This window comes from Eptesicus fuscus, chromosome 17 (assembly GCF_027574615.1).
Source record: "Eptesicus fuscus isolate TK198812 chromosome 17, DD_ASM_mEF_20220401, whole genome shotgun sequence".
NCBI lineage: Eukaryota > Metazoa > Chordata > Mammalia > Chiroptera > Vespertilionidae > Eptesicus > Eptesicus fuscus.
Genome location: NC_072489.1, coordinates 21,247,836 through 21,269,124, shown reverse-complemented (window position 1 = coordinate 21,269,124; position 21,289 = coordinate 21,247,836). Strand labels below are relative to the sequence as shown.

Here is a 21,289-nt window from a genome sequence, read left to right as displayed (position 1 = left end):
TCTGGAAACCCTAGCCAAAGCGGTATTTCATGTCCCAGCTTTCTAGAGTGTCACAGAGTGGAATACAAAAACCAAAGAAAATGATCAAGCCTCAGGTGCCACATTCACAAACACACACACTCCCCGCCCCATCCCCCCTATCTAAATTTCTGTTTTATATCCAAACATAACAACATTCCCCCATTCAGCCCTGGATTTGGAATTTCGTAACAGACACAATCTTCATAGCAGACACATAGTTCACAATCACAAACACAGTTGTCCAAAACTGTAACTTCCTTTTCTTTTTTTCAGCTTTACTGGGGTATACCTGACCAAAAAAAAATAACCTTTTCTATAAAAACATTTTTTACTCCAAGCCTTGTTTTGCTCAGGGCAGAAATTTAATCTAATCCCTTTCCAGTAAACTCATCTCAATTCAGGGATGGCTCAGTTTATGTTTATAATTCAATCCCATTCAGGTTTAAATCCCTCAGGTTTTCCTCCCAAGTCCTCCTCCCTGGACATGAGTCTTACCCCCAGGAGGGTTCATGCAGCTGCCGACACAGGACAGTTGGGAAGACGGCCATCTACACATCCATGGGGACCTGCCTCGGTCCTTCACTGGCTCCCGTTCCTGATGCAACTCCTCCCGCCTGCTCTTCGGCACCTGCTCGCACAGGAACTGGACCGTCTATAGCTCTCAGTCCCCACTCACCCTGTGGCACTGGTGATCCCTGAGGCCAACGATCCCCTCACCCGTCCCTCTTCCACTGGCTCCCCTTGTCTGCTCCATGTGGCCAAGCTCCCTGCCCCCCTCCCAGATGATTTCTACACCACACTCTGATCCCAAGGAATTTTCTGATGCCCTTCTACACTATTTCAGAACTGGGGAGGGGGGCAGAGGGAGAGGGAAGTCTGACTGACAACAAGGCAGAAAACACTCACTCTGACCCTAAGATCCTTAGAAACCTTGGATCCAATTTAGTCCTGGGACTAACTGGTCATCTCAGATCCCCCAATTTCAATGGAGTAAGTTCTACCATGTCTCCCACCCAGGGGAATGGGCGAGGAGGAGCAGACAATGTAGGAGACAGGAACAAAGACAGTGGCTAAGCTTGTTCTAGTCCCTTCCAACTCTCCTCCTTCTCCCCAGCTTGGAGGGTGTTTCTGGGGTGATAGGGAAGAGGGAAAAAGACAACCTGGTTTGCCTCCTTGTCCTCCTTGCAAGATACCAAGAATTTGTCATTTTTTTTATTATCTATACTGAGTTAAAACTTTCCTCCCAGGTGGGTGGTCCAGGAGAAAAAAAAATAGAAAAAGAACATAATTACCGTCTCAAAGTAAAAATTATGACACACAATCTTGAATTTTGCTTCTAGGAAAGCACTCCCGGTGCCATATTACCTTGAACTCTAACTTTTCCATATCAATTTCCCTTCTTAATATTCCATTAACAGCTACCACATGCCTCCTAGACCACTGGTTCTCCTACCTAGGACTCATCCCCACCTCTCCTTGTTAAACAGTGTAGGCCATTTTGGACTCCCTCCAGACAACCCCACTGCCTGCTAATTAAGCATTAGGAGTTCTATTTCAGTCCCCGTCATAAGAGATTGGGAAAGGATGGAGGGGCTAGGGACGAGGATCAACAGGCCGCTCTTGAGACATGATGAAAATATAACCTGCTTTCACACATCATCTGAAGGCTCAGGTAATAACCCTATAATAACATTCCCATCGCATGATTATTCTAAGACTTAAATAAGTTCACTATCGAACCTGTAGGCAGGCACAGCTGCAGAATGGGAAATCTGCATCACTAAGGAATGTCCAATAGGCACTGTCTCCTAACATGCCAACCTCTCTGTCAATAATCTGTGAGCATTTATGTGCCTTAGAAGTCCCTCTGTTATCATGTGAATAATCACCACCTACTTTTCATTATTAAAGTGAAATGTTGCCTGGCGTGTTTCTTACATCAGACCACCCTAATAGGAAGTGTTTTCATGATGCCGAGAAGACGCTATCTTCTTTCCATAAACTCACTTGCTTTATAATTCTATTATTTTTTCACAACTCCTTCTGATAGAAAATGGTTTCCATGCATAAAGAACACAGCTTTTATCTCACTGTGTGACAGACTCATATATGCCTTTTTCTTTTCAGCAGACTAGCTTCACACACTGGTGGGATTTTATTCATGAATATATGTCTTGTGATAGTGCTTAGAAAAAAGATAAGTATAAAAAAATAATACTCTATTTTCAGCCTTTACTGAAACTAAGTTCTAGGTTTTTATATTATTTAATACATTATCTCATTATTTTTTAATGTATTTATCTGAACTTCCCAAATTATTGCATCATAATAATTGAGCTTCCTTTTCAACAGGAGGTTCTTACTCCAGCCCTGGCCCAAGAGACCTTTTGTAAAGCCAATTTTTAGAGTACAGTTAAGTGAAGAAAAATATTCATATCAGTGACTAGATATGAAATGAGTTATGGTTTTGAGAATATGGTTATCTGTTGTGAGGAAAATTTTAATTACTTATAACATAATTCAATGAAATGAATTCTTAGCACTGTCTTAATTCCATCAATTTTGGGATACAATTCCCAATGAGATGAGTCAATAACAAATGTTGATTACAGTTTTCATTAATAACCACAAGCTGTATATTATTTCTGGTGTCTATAATTCCTCTGATACACACTTATTATTTTCAGAGGACTCCTAGGGAATATGCACTTCACCTTCAACATGATATATATAAATCTTAACTACTTTTTATTATTCTGAAGTGTGATTGCTCTTTTTAGCTTATTGGTCTTCAAAATAAATGTCTTCATGCCAAATTTCATGCAAATAATAAGTTACCAGTCTCATCTACTTATCCTTAAAATACTCACAATTACCCATGCTCTTCAGTATCACCACCAACTTTTTTTAATTAAGAGCTTGATCTTTCAGTACATTCCTTGACCTTGGGCTCTTATATAGAACCATATGCAAAAAGACCTAAAATGGTAGAATGATGATATCCATTCCACTTACACCGACATTCCTGAGTCTTCTCAGCTTCACTTTTTTCATACTGATAATTTAGTAACTTTAAAATGAATAACGTTCTATCACAGTCATGGGCACGGTTTTTACGTCAGGGGTAAGAAATAAGCCATGCCGAAAGCTCTTAAATACCGAGTAACCAAGATACTCTCTTTGTCTGCAAGGCCAGATGTTCGCAGCAGAAAATGCACAGCCACCAATACAAGTCCCTTCTGAGCACCACCTGCTCACAAGTGCTAACTTACTTACCCTACATTACTTAATACAGAATCCAGGTTTCCTTCCCTTCATATATGCCCTACTGTGGGTATAATTCTATTTTCTTTTTCATGGATCTAATTCTAGCCCACTGTTTTAGCACAAAAACTCAAATATCTTAAGTATGTTAAACCAGAAGTTATGTACTCTTTATTTTCAAGAAAGAAAAAAAATAGGCAAGTTTCCTAATAACTTTCAAAGAGATTTAAAAGAAACAAAATTTTTTTCTAAGTTTAAAACAAAATTTGGGTACAATTAAGTCATTTACTCTAGTTATTAGTCTTTAAATTTAATGCTTCCTATGTCTTAAGTAAATTAAACATCATTCCCAAGTTATTAAACAAAACTGAGCTTAAGTGTATTTACCCTTACTATTCGGTATGGATGTTTTTATTAGAGTGAGCGAGAGGCAAGCTAAAACTTTCTGTCCAATTTATTTCCAACAAATGCACACTGCTGTTTACCAAAATTTCTCTTATTCGCATGACACTGTATCACAGCCCCAGGTCATGCCTTTACCATGAGAAAACGAACCTGGAACTCAGCCTCACAGGCTGACAAAGAAGCTCAAAACTTGGAGCTTTACCAGAGGAACTTACCATATTTAGTTTTTCAAAATTCACACATGATGAATATTGAAATTGTCAAAAGTATCCTAATTCTGCCCTAGCCGGTTTGACTCAGTGGTTAGAGCATCGGCCCTCAGACTGAAGGGTGGTGGGTTCGATTCCTGGTCAAGGGCATGTACCTCCATGTAGGCTCAATCCCTGGCCCAGGTCAGGATGCATGTGGGAGGCAACCAATCGATGTGTCTCTCTCACATGGATGTTTCTCTCTGTCCCTCCCCCTTCCTCTCTCTCTCTCTCTCTCTCTCTCTCTCTCTCTCTCTCTCAAAAAAAAAAAAAGAAAAGAAAAGAAAAGAAAAAAAGTATACTAACTATACTTAATGACCAACATTGGAGCTGGAGAAATGATCAAAATTCAATTATCTTTAATTGCATAAATAAAATTTAGAAGGAAGACATAAATGTGTACCTATCAATAATGGAACATGTGGGTGGACCATTTCACTCTGCACCAATGAAAGTACCAAGAAAGGCTTCAGTAACTCCCAATGTTTGGATGGAGAGCTTAGCACAGTAGAGATAAATACAAATATCTAAAGCAGAGTGGGAACATGCTATGTCTCCATTAAGCCAACAGTAAGGTTAAAGGAAAACATGTAGCTTAAATTCACAGAACAAGAAAAAAAAAACCTCAAAACTATCAAAACAGTTTCATCCCATAATCTAAGTACCTCCCCTCAACAGTCAGCACACCACTCGGACAACCACCCACAGGTCAGCTGCTGATGCAGCCACAGATCATTACCTACTTAATTGTGTATATACCTAATAGGCTCAGACAGCTCTTCTGGAACGAAGGTGTTATAATGACGTAGATGATAAATACTTAACTATGGCATGGCCAGATGCTATAATAATATGCGCAGCACTTATATAGAGAATATTAGCATCTGTTAGGACTGTTTGCTACAACAGAGAAAAAACAGATTCATAAAAACACCATTTAAAAGAATGCAATGTGCACTGCATGTTGTTATTATGGCACCTTGCTAAAATCCCGTAAGTGATACTAAAAATATTAAGCAAAATATAGTTAATTCGGTCAATGAATACAAGTGTCAGCTGCTTCCAGACAGAGGAAAAGGTATTCACATTGTAAAAATTCAATGATTTCCATCTAACATGTAATGTGACTCTGAAGAACATTCATTATGATTTTTATTTTGCAACCAGAGTGTGTGGAAGGAAACCTCTATACACACACCCCTCTAGACACCCGGCCAGCAATGTCGCTCCACCTTTTGGTGATAGGTTTCCCTTCATCCGTATCTCAGCGTAAGTGCTGCTACTGCTGTCACATTTGAAGCATGAGAAATACCATAAATGCTGACTAGCTTCCTCCTAAATAGCAAACTTGAAACTATCCAAACATGGCATTTTAGAGAATATGAATATGCTTTTAAAAAAGGGAGAGAGAGAGATCAAATGAATCTCCTTACATATTAAGTTAGCCCTCAGGCAATCAGCCCCCAACAAATAGTTTAACATCTATCAAAGGCTGCACGATGGGTCTGTGCATGTTCAAAGCTCTGCTGTCAGAACTGTGGGCCTCATCTAAGCAGCATCAACACTTCCTTTGAATTTCGGCCAGCAGCGCACTAGGGGGGCTGCCGGCACTACCACCAGGAGAGCTGGAGCAGCCGCCTTCTGCCTGACAAGGACTCGGTAACAGTCACTGCACTGCTTTCTGACTGTGCAGGCAGGTGGGATGCACAGCTAGGACACACAGATTAACAAGAATCTGTTAGAGATCATGGTTTCCACCCATGTTATAGTAACGATGGGACTGAGCTTGCTTTTCTGACATCAATGCTGCTGAGTCAAAACCAGCGGATCCCTTGGTCGGTTCGTCCAAGTCACAGTGGACAGTGCTGGGCTAAAATACTGCATTCTTATTCTCCTTGAGCTTCCTGTACCTGAGACTCTGCTGCTCTCCTGTTCAACCTGCTCTCTTTCATCTCTCATCTGTGACAAAGACATGCAAAGGACAACGTCTACAGCTGCTGAAATATGCAATCTACAAAAACAATAGATATTGGAAGAAGCATGTCCCTTCACGGGACAGAAAAACAGCAAAATAAATGGTAAAATTTGTGATAAAGGTTATTATCGTAAGGATCACATCTTTTATGCCCTGCACATAGGCACGAAGCTTACTACTAGATCATCGCTCAAATCCAGAATATTTACTAAATATTGACTATGCTCCAAGGCCTGTTGTGGCTTTTGAGAGACAGCTGGAATAATGCTCTCCTGCAATTACTTCAGCGTCCCTGACACCTAAATGTGGCTCAAGGACCAGCAGCACCAGCGTCGCTGAGAGCATGTCTGGCTCTCCAGTCTTGCTCCAAACCTACGGAATCAAAACTTGGAGCGTAGCAAAAGTCCCTACGTTATTTGTACACGGATTAAAGTTTAGAAAGCATGGTTTTAAAGGGCGTGGTTTAAAAGACACAGGATCTAAAATGTGTCCAAAAAATAAAAAGTCCTATGCAGTAGAAAAGAAAAAAAATGATGTGTTTTCTGTATTATTTGTGTATCCATGTATTGAAGAGGTTGAACCAGATGACACTTGCAATTCCTCTTCTAAAATGTAATATTAAGTAAAAACAAAATTGTCTTTTTGTTTTAAAAAACAATGTTACTACTGAATGGTTTTCATTTGTGGGCACATCGATGCATATATAATATATATTATATATTTGTTAAAAGCACCTTTGTTGTTCCCACAGCTTGAGATGACACCCACCCCCCTGGGTGACCCTACAGTTCCAAAGCCACAAGGTTCCTGCAGACTCAGTGAAGCCCAAGCCCTGGCTGGTCCTCCTTCAGCTGGTGAAAATTCTATGCTGGTCCAGATTCCTAGGACCCAACCGGAAAGACCAGTAACTCCTATTGGGATGTAAGCACAATCAGAAAGAAATGGACATCACTGAAAACCCCAATGTGCTGCGTCCTCATGTGAGTCCTCTGTTGCACATTTCTATGGACCATCAATAGCAGTCCCCTCATGTCTCTTTGTGGAGGAAAGTGGAGATGAGAGTGGCCAGAGGCTTGCATTTTAAGAAAGACTCTACCTACACCCTTTACTGGGGACAGGAGAGAGCAGAGGCTCCTCTGAAGCAAGACACCCTCTCAGGCTCTCAAGGGCCTCGGAGGGACACCTTCGTTCCACACCTGCCTGCATGACGGAGAAGGTCCCTGCTTGAGCACCTGGCGGAGGTTACAACAGAGGAAATGCCCCTCGAGATGCGGGAGCCAACGGAAGTGTGACTTTTCCCGGAGAGAACGAGTTACGTTTCCACAAAGGCTGCCTACCAGCAGAGCCTCCCATGCCAGACCCCGCTGAGCTTTAACACTAGAAATTATTTCTGCAACCAGCCTAGTCTCCAGGATCAGACAGCTTTTCAAAAAGGGGAGGAATGCTCCTCAAATCTGCAAGTCCTTTCTCGGCTTTAGGATTCAAACTAGAGACATCAAACAATCAATACACAACTGGCTGGAGAAAGACAAGTACCACATGATTTCACCCGTATGTGGAGTCCGATTGACAAAATAAATTAGCAAACAAAAGGTAAAGGGGTTAAGACAGAACTCAGATACAGGCAACAGTATTGTGAGGGTCAGAGGGAAAGAGGGGGTGGAGGCGGAAGAGGGCAAGGGGGGAATAAATGGTGGCGGAAAGAGACTTAACTTTGGGTGGTGGCCACAATGCAGTATGCAAATGATGTTGTACATTTGAAAACTGTGCCGTTTTATTACCCAATGTCACCCCAATAAATTCAATTTAAAAAATACACACACACACATAACTGGCTGACTTAGGTTAAGAAACTCACAAAAGAACCAAAGAAAATATCATTCATGTTACTGTCCCAGCTCTGCCATTACAAAGTGTGTGGCCTTGTACAAGATATCTAATCTTCTAGGGGCTCATTTTTTCTCATCTCTAAAATAAAAACCGTTGAGTTAGATAAATTCTAAAGATTCCTTAATTTAAGGTTCTCTGGTTCTTATATACTTTACTTTGCCTCTTAAGGCCCCAGAGCTCATAATCTTAGCTGTGAAAAGTCATCTTCTTTTGCAGACACAGATTATTTTCAAACAAAACAGACTTGAGCAGACATTTTCAGAGGTAACTCTTTTAGGACTTTAACTTCTTATCAATACCAACTTGTTACTCTTATGGACTTAGGTATGTCAATAGAAGACATCCCTAAGTGGATGCAAACACTAAAGACTTTTTTTACCACCTCTGAAATTCCTATCAGCATTGTAAATTTTGAAAACAACCTATAACAAAGTATTAGCTATTTCTATAAGCATTCCCCACTATAAAGAAGCTACACGCTGCCCACAAGGCAAACTCTCATATAGCAAACCACCTTGTAAAAAATAAATCTTTCCAGGTGCATGAAAACCAGCTAGCATGTGCTTGATTCAACAGCTTTCTACCTAAGTGTCACCAATAAACAACCCCAGGACCAACAGATGGAAATTGAAAGATCAGTCGGGAGCCAAAAACCAGGTATTACAGGCTTTATTAGGAGGAAGACCTGCCGGGCTGTCTCGCAAAGGGAGAGAAGCCACCCGTGCGGAGGTGAGCACGCCTTTTGAGGGGAGGAATGGGAAGGAATGGAGGCTTAGGGTACTCGGCAGGCGCTGATTGGTGGCTTAATGTATGGTCCATATAAGGTACACGGTTAGGCACTCAGGTACTTAGGAACAAGGGCTTAGGGTATTTGGCAGGTGCTGATTGGTGGCTTAATGTATGGTCCATATAAGGTACATAGTTAGGCACTCAGGTACTTAGGAACAAGGGCTTAGGGTACTCGGCAGGCGCTGATTGGTGGCTTAATGTATGGTCCATATAAGGTACACGGTTAGGCACTCAGGTACTTAGGAACAAGGGCTTAGGGTATTTGGCAGGTGCTGATTGGTGGCTTAATGTATAGTCCATATAAGGTACATGGTTAGGCACTCAGGTATTTCCGGGCTGCAGGTTACATCATGTTTACTGTTATTCCACCCACCCGTTGGGGGAAGGGAGGATCTATCAGAAACAGAATAGCAAACCTTAGAACTTAAAAGCTGTCTCTATACTTTACTAATTTAATAGAAGTGCCTACGTGTCATGACCATTACTGTATCCAATATGGAAATCAAATTTTAGGAGAACAAATAACTAATAGGCATCATTTTAATCATTTGATTTTAAATAAACGGTGATGTTCTTACATAAAAACCCGTAAGGTTTTTTAACTTCAGACTATAAAGATTTGCATTTTATGAAGTAATGCAAATGGTTGGATGGCTATTGCAATAAGCTAGAAATTAGGAAATGTGAATATTAATTCTGAATCTGCTGCCGTCTCAGAATGGCCTTGAATGATATATCCAACCTCCTCCTCCTCCTTCTTCTCTTCCTCTCCCTCTCTCTCTCTCCCCCTCTCTCTCTCTCTCTCTCTCTCCCCCTCCCCATCAGAAAACTGAAGAATTAATGAAATGTCATCTCTTTGTTTCTTAGACTGTGTACACATGAATTAAAATGTAATTGCACATGTGGTAGGCCAATAAAACATGTTTGGGTTGGTTTGAATGTAGCTGTAGCACCCTGTCTTATAATTAAACATGTTTTATACCTGTGCAATGAATTTTTAAACAATGTCTGAAATGCTTTCGGATCTTCAGAAAGAGTTTTGTACATGACATAAATAATTATTTTATTTGATTGGGCACATAAGAAACAGAATATCAAAAAAAAGAAACAGAATATCATCTAAGATAGACATGAATATTTTATATAGCAATTTTAGCTTCACTTACTCTTAAAAGGAATAATTCAATCAGAACTCTTTCTAGAGAATTGTTTTAATTACAGAGTAAAGAAGGAAAGGATCTTTTCCCAGTTGAGCTATTAACATATTTCATCTAACAAAGGCCATTTAAGTGAATCTGTTGCTTATTTTTCTATATGGTTAGCACTTTCCCTTAGTGCTCCTTCAGTCCAGCCCAATAATCACACTCTTTCATAGATTGCCTCTAAATAATCCCAGATGCATATGTACTTCATCTTTAAAGGACTTAAGTAAAATATATTTACAACCTCCATTTTAGTGTTAATGTAAATGGGAAGATAGTTCTACTTTATACTGTCCTTACACATAAGCACCTCCCGGTGCCTATCACTGCATGCCCCCTTATCCTAGATGATCCATAGCAGTTTTATTGCTGTAAGTCTTTCCATGGTTGAAGACTATCATTGGAATTTATCAACTTCCTCTTCTCCGTATGCTATAGTACAACTACAACAAGGCTGCCACTTCGATGTGTTTTGCTAAGCATTGTTTTCCCAGGAGGCCTACACTGCTATCTGGATTCCTCCGGGTTCTTAAGTTCCAAGGAAAGCCCAGGATTATCATCTGTGTGGTCAGTCATTACCCACCTGGAATTTCATTTTCAAAGCAAGGGTGTTAACCCGCAGTCCTTCTCAATAAATCAATTTCATCTAACTTACTTCTGTGTTTCTTTATTGGTCAGGATCATTTTAAATTCAATTTCTACCCTACAAGGTAGAATATGTGTACCCTTCTGGTTTTCAAGTTATGTAAAGGGGTTAACTCACTACGCTCAGTAGAAGAAAAAAGCAGTTCTTTGCTCCTGGATATCATCACTAAAGAGAGCACACCGTGGTGCCGTGTAATACCGCCTGGGACCAAGGGGACGTTAGGTACATGGCAGGTAATTATTACATGAGTTGGGATTTGCCCAGAACATTGGGCCTGAGACCCTATTTCCACCACAGATTGCCCTGGCACAATACCCAGGACCTTAATTTCACTGCCCAACTAGAGACATCACCTGAGAAACACATTAGAACCAAACACTATTGCAACTCCTTCCTCAAGGGGGATCATTATTTTTTGTGACACAGATCACCAGCAGCTCAGTTACATATGTCCAGAAATATTCCGTCCTATCTGTTCAGAACAGTACTGGACCCTATGTGCAGTACAAAAGTCTGCAAAATAGAAAACATAGCCTTATGGAACTTATATAAACCATTTAAGAAGATGACTAATGAGACTAATACAAAAACATTATAATAGCTACCACTTTTACTAAGAACATGCCAGGCACTGCCCTAAGTCTCTTATTCCTTTAAAATACTTAATATATATATATATATCTTATACTTTATAAATTGTTTTATGAAATAGGGCGTAAGTTAGGTATTCTTTTCCTAACTTTTTGAAATTTAAAGAAAAAGGTTATTGAAGAGCTGAAAAACAATTCCTAAAGAATGGCTTTTTTTTTTTTAGAAAACTAGCTACACAATGCACTGCATCCATAATGTTAAAACTTGCACTAGCCATAAATATGAAAAGCATAAACAAGCCACCACTCTTCAAAAATCTGAGCAAAGATAAAATGTCTAAGGAACAATGTAGATGACTTGCAAAGTAGAAGCTCTTTACCTTAAGCTCCAATAAAAAGAAAATTTTTACATAGCACAAATGGGTGAGTATGAGCCGTTGTGTACACTGAATTGAACCTTTGGCACTAGGAACCTGAGCATTTTGTCATATAGCATTAACACATGTTATAGAAGTGCATGGTGTCAAAGGAATAGAACCACCAGCGTTCAAAAGGAGCTTTGTCAGCTAGGCAATAGGACACTCTGCAGTATGCCTTGTGCCCAAGGCAATACAAATAGTCTCACAAGATTTGACTGACTGCAAAGTCCACACTCTAACCTGCACTACATGAATCCTCAGCGACTCCATAATCAATAAGATGCTCAATTGTAGGGCACAGATTCAAGCTAAGAAGGAAGAGTTTACATATTGACTAGAGGTCACAGGATAAAGTGTTATGAGGGAGGCTGGACTTCAGTTTGGCTTCATAGAATGATTAAATAAATAGAAAGGGGCCAGATATTCTAAATATCAAGTAATATAAACCTTGTGAAAGGTCGGAGGAAAGAAGAGCATGCCATGATCAGGGAAACAAGAGGAAGATCAGGGAATATGATGTGTTCCAACATGGATATATATGTGAAGTACAATATGTTAATTTCATATATCTTCACATCAATGTGTAAGCCTTAGTCTACATAAGGTTCAACTAAATAATTTTATATAATAAAAGGCTAATATGCAAATAGACCGAATGGCAGAACAACCGAACAACCAGTCGCTATGACATGTGCTGACCACCAGGGGGCGCACGCAGAACATGTCGGTTATTGGCAGCAGGCAGCAGGGTGTGGAACCTGGTGGGCGTCGGCTGCAGTGGGATGGTGGAGCAGGTGAGCAGTGGCACCAGACCAAGGTGGGGCGCCGGTTACTGTCATTGGGGCGAGCTACTGGTGGTTACTGAAAATTCTTTGTTCACACGTGCCACAGTCCTACTCAGCGCTCACACCTGCTGCCGGCGCCAGCCCCACTCGCCCCTCAGGGCTTCTCCAACTCCCCCTGCTCCTGAGGGGCTATCAGGGCCGGCAGCCGCTGCTCACACCCACTGCTGGCACCCAGTGCTAGTCCCAATCGCTCGGCGCCATCAGCAGGTATGAGTGGCGGCTGCCAGCCCCGATCACCCCTGAGGGCTTCTCCCTTCCCCTATTCCCGAGGGGAAATCGGGGCAGCAGCCACCACTCACACCTGCTGCTGGCACCAGCCCCAATCGCTCCACGCTGTCAGTGGGTATGAGCGGGGCCAGCGCCATCAGCGTGTGAACCGGCAGCGGCGGGAGCGGGGCTGCCAGCAGACAGGGGACCGGGGGTGTGGCGGGCAGGGCCAGGTGGGAGCGCAGAGGATGGGCCAAGACCCGCCCCTGTGCCCACCGCAGCCTCACAGCCCACAGTTCCTTTCAAGGTGCACAAATTCATGCACTGGGCTCCTAGTATCAACTATAAGTTACATCAAAGGACTTCAGAAGCCTCTGGAAAGGGATGTGTCTTACAATGCTGTTTTAAGTACTAAGGATAGAAAAAGAGATAAGAAAAGAAAACAAGACAGTAAAATCTCAGACATCTTTTTGCTGACACATCTCCTCGGGCAAGGGAAACAAAAGAAAAAAATAAACAAACGGGACTACATCACACTAAAACGTTTTTGCACAGCAAAGGAAACCATCAACAAAATGGAAAGACAACCCACAGAATGGAAGAACATATTCACCATGACATATCTGATAAGGGGTTGATATCCAAAATTTATAAATAACTTATACAACTCACCCTACCCAGTTTTGCTCAGTGGATAGAGCATTGGCCTGAGGAGCAACAATTCCTGAGTTCGATTCCAGTGAAGGGCATGTACTTTGGTTGCAGGCTCCTCCCCGACCTGAGCCCTGGTTAGAGCTTGTACAGGAGGCAACCAATCGATGTGTTTCTCTCACATCAATGTTTCTCTCTGTCTTTCCCTCTCTCTTCCACTCCCCCTACAAATCAATGGAAAAATATCCTTGGGCAAGGATTAACAAAAATAAAGAAGAACTTATACAACTCAACACCCAGAGAAACAAACAATCCAATTTAAAAATGGGCAAAGGACCTGAATAGACACTTCTTCAAAGAGGACATACAGATGACCAATACACATATGAAAAGATGCTCAATGTCATTGATCATCAGAGAAATACAAATAAAAAGCACAGTGAGTATCATCTCACACCTGTCAGAATGGCTACCATCAATAAACCCACAAACAACAAGTGCTGGCGAGGATGTGGAGAAAAGGAAACCCTAGTGCACTATTGGTAGGAATGCAGATTGGTGCAGCCACTGTAGAAAGCAGTATGGAGTTACCTCAAAAAATTAAAAATGGGAACTACCTTATGATCCAGAGATTCCACTTCTGGGAATTTATCTGAAGAAAACCAAAACACTAATTTGAAAGATTATATGCACCCTCTTATTCAATGCAGCTTTACTTACAATAGCCAAGATCTAGAAATAGCCCAAGTGCCCATCAGTAGATGAGTGGAGAAATAGCTGTGGTACATTTACACAATGGAATACTACTCAGTTGTTAAAAAAAACCGGGGGGGGGGGGCAGTGGTAGAAATCTTACCTTTTACAGTAGCACGGATAGACCTGGAGAGCATTATGCTAAGTGAAATAAGCCAGTCAGAGAAAGACAAGTACCATGTGATTTCACTCCTATGTGGAATCTAATTAATAAAATGAACTAGCAAGCAAAATAGAGACTGGCGGTATTGGGGATGGAGGGGGAATAAAGCAAAAAAGAGAAAAAACTCAGACAACAGTGTGATGATTGCCATGGGGCGGGGGAGGAAGGTGGAAGAGGTTATGGGGAGATAATGGTGATGGACAGAGACTTCACTTTGGGTGGTGCACACACAATACAGTGTACAGATGATGTGTTGTAGAACTGTGCACCTGAAACCTGTATAGTTTAGTTAACCAGTGTCATCCCAATAAATTCATTTAAAATTTATATTAAATTAAAAAGGAATTAAATTAGAGTCCAGATTATCAAACTTTATTTTATTTTATTCCACCCAATCAAAGCCCCAAGGGAATCTCTTGATTTATAACTTCTCAAATTAATACATAAATCTGGGCTCTATATATAATAGCTGAAGCTTGCTATTACCATTTCTATGTAACATCAACCAGGAGGATAAAAACCAAACAGTCCAAGCACATAAACTCTAAGATTACATCTCCAGATATTAAAAACTGAAAAAGTCTCTAGATTCTCCAGTTAATCCTGCTTTGTCATCATTTACTTCGAGCTGACTCGTCCTGGAAAACCTACCACCTCATCTATCATGGCTTCCGCTCACCTTTTCCTCCCAAGGCTGTTTTCACCATTACTCTTTTTGACAGTGGGAAAATGGAGAGATGCTTGTGCCCCAACCTAAAATACAGCCTACGGATAGCTGAAGTGTAAGCACTCACTCTTTTAAAAAAGAAAGGAAGGAAAGGAACGGTTAAGCTCACACCTAGGAGAGAGAGTACAACCAACCCCAAAACAGAGTTAAAAGCATAGAACAAGATACTCCAGGAATCTATCTGGCCCAGAGAAAGAAATCTCTCAAAACTATGTTTAAAATGTCATAGAAAAAGGAAAGAAAATAAAATCTAATGAATGAGTCCAAGATGATAATTATAGTCGATTCACTGAACATCCGTAACTCATAGTTAAGGTAACATTGGTATTTTGTCACATTAATATTTTGTAAAGAAATGGATGGGAAATGAGACATGTTAGCAGAAAACCTAAATAATGCATAAGTCTAGGGGGCAATCTGTCAGCCTTTGGCATTCAGGAAGCCCAAGGGTTAATGCCCTTATGAATTTTTAAAATGTGGTAACATCAATTTTAATTGCCGGTAATCTGAGGCCATAACTTTTGTATGCTTTCGTGTTCGTAGCAACAACAGCACCAGCAAGTATTTATTGAGCGCTTGCCATGGGCCGGGTACTGTTGTGAGCACCGCAGAGAATGCAGCAGCGAAGGTGACAGATGAGGCCCTGTCCTTACGGAGCCTATGTGCTGTCACAACGAGGAATGATGAATATGGTTGGACCAGAAAACAAGCCATGACTAATCCTCTTGGACAAAGACTCCTGCCGTAGAAGGCAGAAGCTTTCTTGCTGTATTGCAATTTTACAGATTCCTGAATCTTTTCCAGCGGGAGAAACTCACTGGTGTGTGTTTAGAGGTTTGGGGGGCTTCAAAGGGACAGGGTAGGCGATAAAAGGGCAAATCTCACCAAGTCAGGGAAGAGCAAATGTTCTCTGACTCTTTGTACCCTGCCCACCCAGGAAGCAGCAATTCCTCGGGGGCTTTCATACAGAAGAACTGGGTTGATGTTACAAGTTTCTAGAAAGTTCAGCTATTTTCAGAAGTAAAATGGGAAGTAAACAAAATCTGTCTTTGCTGTTCTCTGCCATCTCCCTCATTCACTATGTCTTCTTGTAGCCTCTCCTTTTTTTCCTACCTTTTTCTATTTTGAGATTTTTTTTTAATTTTCAAAAATCAACCTTTTAACTTAATAGATGTACATGGTATAAAACCAAGTACAGTTTAACTTCCCTCACTTTATCCCTCCTATCTTATCCCTATTGGTCTCTTCCCTCTTTCTCCATCCCTCTGAGGTCCCTGACTTCCCACCATCCTTCTCTTTCTGACCACTTCCCTCCAATTCCCCTTCTATCTTTTCCAGGGAGAAAAAGAATGATCAGTAGGTATAGGGAGAGACGGAGTCTAGTAAGACAAAGGATTGACAGTATGTTATCTGCTCAGGGAAGCCCATTTTATAAGGATTTGGCCCTTTGAGCTTAAAATCTGCTTTGTGTGAATAAACTTCACTAGAACTAGAGTTGCTAGACATAACACTTAGAAAATTGTGTAGTCAAATTTCATACATTTTCTTAGCTGTCTGAATAGAGTCTTTCAAAAATCCTTTTGTGGTTTCGTGTATATACTGCACGATTTGCATGAGAGAAAGAGAGAGAACTTTTGCCTCTCACCAGGTGGCATTTTCAAATGTTTCTTTAAGCTCTGGGTCTGGCCTCTCCTAAAATTGCTTTCTTTCCTCACCCCCAGAACTCCTCACTTTACTACCCCCAGCCTGGCTTCCTGCAGGGATATTGGGAACGAGACCATGGAAAAGCCCAGGTTTGGAGTCAGACTGATTTACCCTGGAAGACCAGCTTCATGTCTTATTAGCCCAATGATCTTAGGCAAATAACTTAACGCTTTTAACAGTTTTCTCATCTGTAAAATGAAACCAAGCCCTTTATAATGTCCTATGTATTTAATTGTCTAATCCATAAGTGTATTAATCACACTATGTGACAGATAGTTGTCATTTATAAATAGCATATATAATTTACATATACATACTAGTAAGTATACATATATAATTTACATATACATACTAGTAAGTATACACACACACACACATATATATATATATGTATCCCACGTGCCCATATTTTTCTCACATACACATGCAATTTACCTGTCTGTCCTCAATGCCATTGTCCCAGAGGTCTGTCCTTGAAGCATTCCCATTTTTCCAAAGTGACAATTAGCTAATGTAAGGATCTAATCACTGAGAATGTGTTAATGGGAAAGGATAAGAGGAGGGAACAGTGACTACTGCCTGCCAACTCCAATGCTCCTCAGAGGTAAAATATGGCTCTTGGACACAAAACTGTACTCAAAGTTGCATGGGCCAGAGCAGTGACTCGTGCTGTGAATTTCAAGCAGCAGAATCTGGAAGCTCACTGTAGTAGCTCTCAGTAACTGTAACTGCTTTGCTGCATGTTAGGCCCTCGCTAATTTAAAAATAGGTTAAAAAAAAACATAAATGGATAGTGTGTCCTTTTTCATATAAGTTCATTGCATTTGCCCCAGAACTTTCTACAAAACAAATATAGCTCCTAGAAAAATAGGGCCTTGGGAAGGTTAAAGGCTCATGTAAGGTCTGCGATAAAACAAAACCTAAAACACAATTCTCTTTTCAAGTCAGTATTTCCTGACCATACTATGTTGACTTGATGAGGTGTGACTACACATAGGAAGTCCTGCTTTGAAAACCCCCATCCCACAGATCCAAAATCTGTGAAATTGGCAATGGCCAGAGAGTCGCACCTTTTGCCACACTAACAGGAAAGACTCTTAAGTAATGGACTTGGTGCCTGGCCATCCGAGTCAGCCACTTAGTCATTTTTCTAGACGCTATCCATCATTGAGCACATTCCCAAACTTCATGCAACCTCATTTAAACATCTAACTGGCAGTTCTGATGGGAATAAACATTTTGTCAAAGTAAAAGCTTGACAACCCTGACACCTAGTGGCTGTGAAGAAACCGATGAAGATCCAGCTTGGGAAAGGGAGCCAGCTACTACGGCAGAATCTCACACACACACAGAATTTAATTATTATTAATATTACAAAATACTAATTCTAAAAGCAGCCCAGTTCTATTCGGGCTCAGAATTTATCTTGGAATCTATACCAGGAGGCAAAAAGACTTGCATTTGTAAAGTATATTTTCCTTCAACCTTGTACATTTAGAAAACTTACTAATCTTCAGAGATCAAATAAGAAAAGCAAAGGGATGATTCATAGTTTGGCATATCTATGACTTTTTTCCTTAATTTTGTATATACAACCACATCCTTTACCTGGTCTTCAGGGGATTTTTCTCAAGCATCCCCCTGTCGATATAAAAGCCACCTGGTCAAGCATTCACAGAGGTTCCCTTTATGCCAATGAAGCATTCTTACTTGGAAGAAAGTTGTACCTTTACAAACCAGCAGGAGTTTTCTTTAAGAGAAGTAAAAGGACACATGTGGAAACCCCTAGAGCGCACATCTAAAAGCAAGACCCCCAGGGAACGCCGCAGGAAGTCATATGAAGAGACCCATCAACACAGCAAGGCACAGCCTATTTCTGCCCTAAACATTAGAAGGTAAGTGTCCCAGGCCCACCTAAACTGACAGGCATGACAGCAAAAAGCCTAGTATTCATCGCCTCCACCAGGAGAAGGACCACTCCTACCTGCTGACGTTTGAAGGCTAAGTAATCCAAATTTTCCAGCTCCTTCCCAAGCTTCTGATAGGTTTTCTGGAGGTCAGATTTGTTGGAAACATTTTTAAGAGATTCAAATGTCCTTTGAAACTGAAATTAAAAACAAAAGCAAATACTTAGTACAGCAGCATTATTTTTCCTCAAATTTCTAACTAGCTAACACAGAGAAAAGTTGAAACAGATAAAACAAAGTAGTTGCCTTTCAATAAAATAATTAAAAATGATTATGAAGAATAAGAAACTGTACACCAATGTTATTGCATAAATGAAAGCCCATTTAGTCCTCATTTCAACAAAAGAGTATACTGGATTTTTTTAAAAATCTCTTCAGGTCTTAGCATACACTACTACTTTTAAAGAAAAAAAATGTACAGTGAATGTATGTATAATTTCAAATCACAATGAGAAAGCGTTAAAAGAGCTCTCACATCCCAACCATGGAAACAACTTATGTAAAAACAGTTGCTTGTCTCTATAGAAATATCTATGCAGAGCAGGCACCCAGCAAGTTTCAGCCAGGAAGCTCTCTCAGATCTTATTTTTTGGGAAGGTGAGAAAACTAACGTTCTGATGACTGAAGCATATGCAGCGTGTTCAGCAAACATTTATTCATTCCTGCTTTATAACACAGGTGAGTTATGAAATCAGTTCTGCTGAATCAGCATGCTTCAGTTCATGGTTTTAAAAAATATTTTTTATTTTCAGAGAGAGAGAAAGGGAGAGGGAAAAAGAGAGAGAAGCATAGATAGGTTGCCTGTTCCACCCACCCCAACTGGGGATCAAACCCACAACCCAGGCTTGTACCCTGACCGGGAATCGAACTGGCAACTGTTTGGTGTACAGGATGATGCCCAACCAACTGAGCCACATCGGCCTGGGCTTCTGTTCATTTCTAAGTCCGATACTAGATAAAGATAAAGCAGACAAATTGCAGTGTATCACAGAATACTGTTCTGCTACGAATAATTAATTAAGCAAAGGGAGCTCACAACAAATTGAATTCTTGGTTTATTTTAGTAAATTAGAGCCTACTTTGGAGGATTAGTGATTGAAAATGTCAAGTAATGTCATTTGCAAGACATTTGCATTTCCTCTCGCTTTATGTCTTTTGTTTTCCTTATGCTCACTGTGTACCATTAGATAGATTTCTACAGACAGAGACTTCACCATCTTAAACACACCAGAACTCCACTGTGGCTATGATGGTATGAGACAGGCTAATAGGATTGTACAGAATATGATTAAGTTTCCAGGGAAATGATTTGACCCTTACTATTTCAAACTCGATGGAATAAGTCATATTATAACGGCATTCTGCTGAATTAAATCCTCAGTTTCACAAAAGCAATGTGTTTATCTCAAACCAAGATGGCAGAGGAAAAGGAAATAAAAAATAACAGTACTAAGCTTCCACAGCAGGCTGGTAAATTACATTCAACAATGCAATATTTTAGACCCTACTGTGCACAAGGCACTGTGAATATAAAACACGTTTCCTGCGCTGAATGAACTTCCAGACTGCCGGAAAGCTAGGCATGAAACTCAAAAATAGGAAGGACTCTGACATTTGAGTGCCGGCTCAGGTCCAGGTACTACTTTATGCTTTTCAATTTAAGTCTCACAGGAACCACAGGAGCCCCTAGGTCCCTTCCCATTTCACCAGTGAGTCAACTGGACTCCTAGTTTGAACTGGGTTTGACCACAATGCTGTGCTCTTTCTACTTTATCATTACCTCAGACACAAGGCATAGTCAGTGAAGAGAATGCAAAAAGGAGATAAGAGTAACATGTGCTGAAACAGAAAAGACTCCCTGATATGAGACTCGGGCCACATAAAAGACATGAGAGAAACTGAACCGGGCCTCAAATCACAGGAAGAATTTTCAGAGCCTTAAATGGGAACCACCCATCAGTTCAAACGCAGCCAAAGTCTGCTCATTTTCCCATTTCATGGCAGAGTAAACAAATTTCTTTAATATAATTTTAATAACCATAATATTCGCTGTTTATCATGTGATTGTTTCTGTGCCTTGCTATTCCTTGGTCTATTCTCTCTATGCTCAAATCAAAATAATACCAGGTCTAAAATTTTAAACAATTTAAGTAATTTTATCTATAAGTAATACAAACTATTTTGCCAATCAATCTGTTCCCTGAGAAATATTACTCTACTTCTTAAATATTTCTTCCTCAATCTATGTGAACTTTTATACAACTCCAAACAGAAATTTCCGGATTAATATATTAGTAAGGCTTCAAAATAAGAAACATGAAAACCAATAATTCCAGATAACCCGTCTACAGCCAAAGAAGTAAGAGAGAGAATCCAGTAAGGGTGCATAACCACAAAATGTTTTCATTAAAGGTCAGAGTCTGCATAATGTGGAGATTTTAGCTCAAACTTTCATTATCAGGACATACAGCCTCCACTGATTGATACTAAATAGCCCAGAATACTCAAACTATGATGATTCATTCATTTAAGTAGATTTTATTTTTCATTTACAAAAACAAATAATTATCAAGGAGATGTCATAAAATCTGTAGAGTAGCTTTGTGTTAGATTCCATTAAACACACTCCATCAATACACTTAAAGAAGCTAAAGAGTAAAAGCACTAATTTACCTTGTAAATGAAACAGAAGTAAAAAAGATAAAAATAAGGCAATGCTTAAGGTGAGGTTCAGATTTTACTTAAAGACATTTTACATTGACTCAATTTGAAGATTTTTTTCATTCCAATAGGCCACTATGCTTGACCATTAAAAGAGACCTC

The 21,289-nt window shown here is 40.3% G+C and overlaps 1 protein-coding gene across 1 annotated transcript in view; it reads right to left on the bottom strand.

Annotated features, from left to right (window-relative positions):
- Window positions 1-21,289, bottom strand: part of CTNNA3 (catenin alpha 3) — a 1,343,669-nt gene that overhangs the window by 1,229,554 nt on the left and 92,826 nt on the right. Inside the window, exon 5 of the mRNA XM_054728624.1 lies at window positions 18,484-18,603. Coding sequence (XP_054584599.1) covers window positions 18,484-18,603 — 120 coding nt within the window. The remainder of the gene's footprint in view (window positions 1-18,483; window positions 18,604-21,289) is intronic.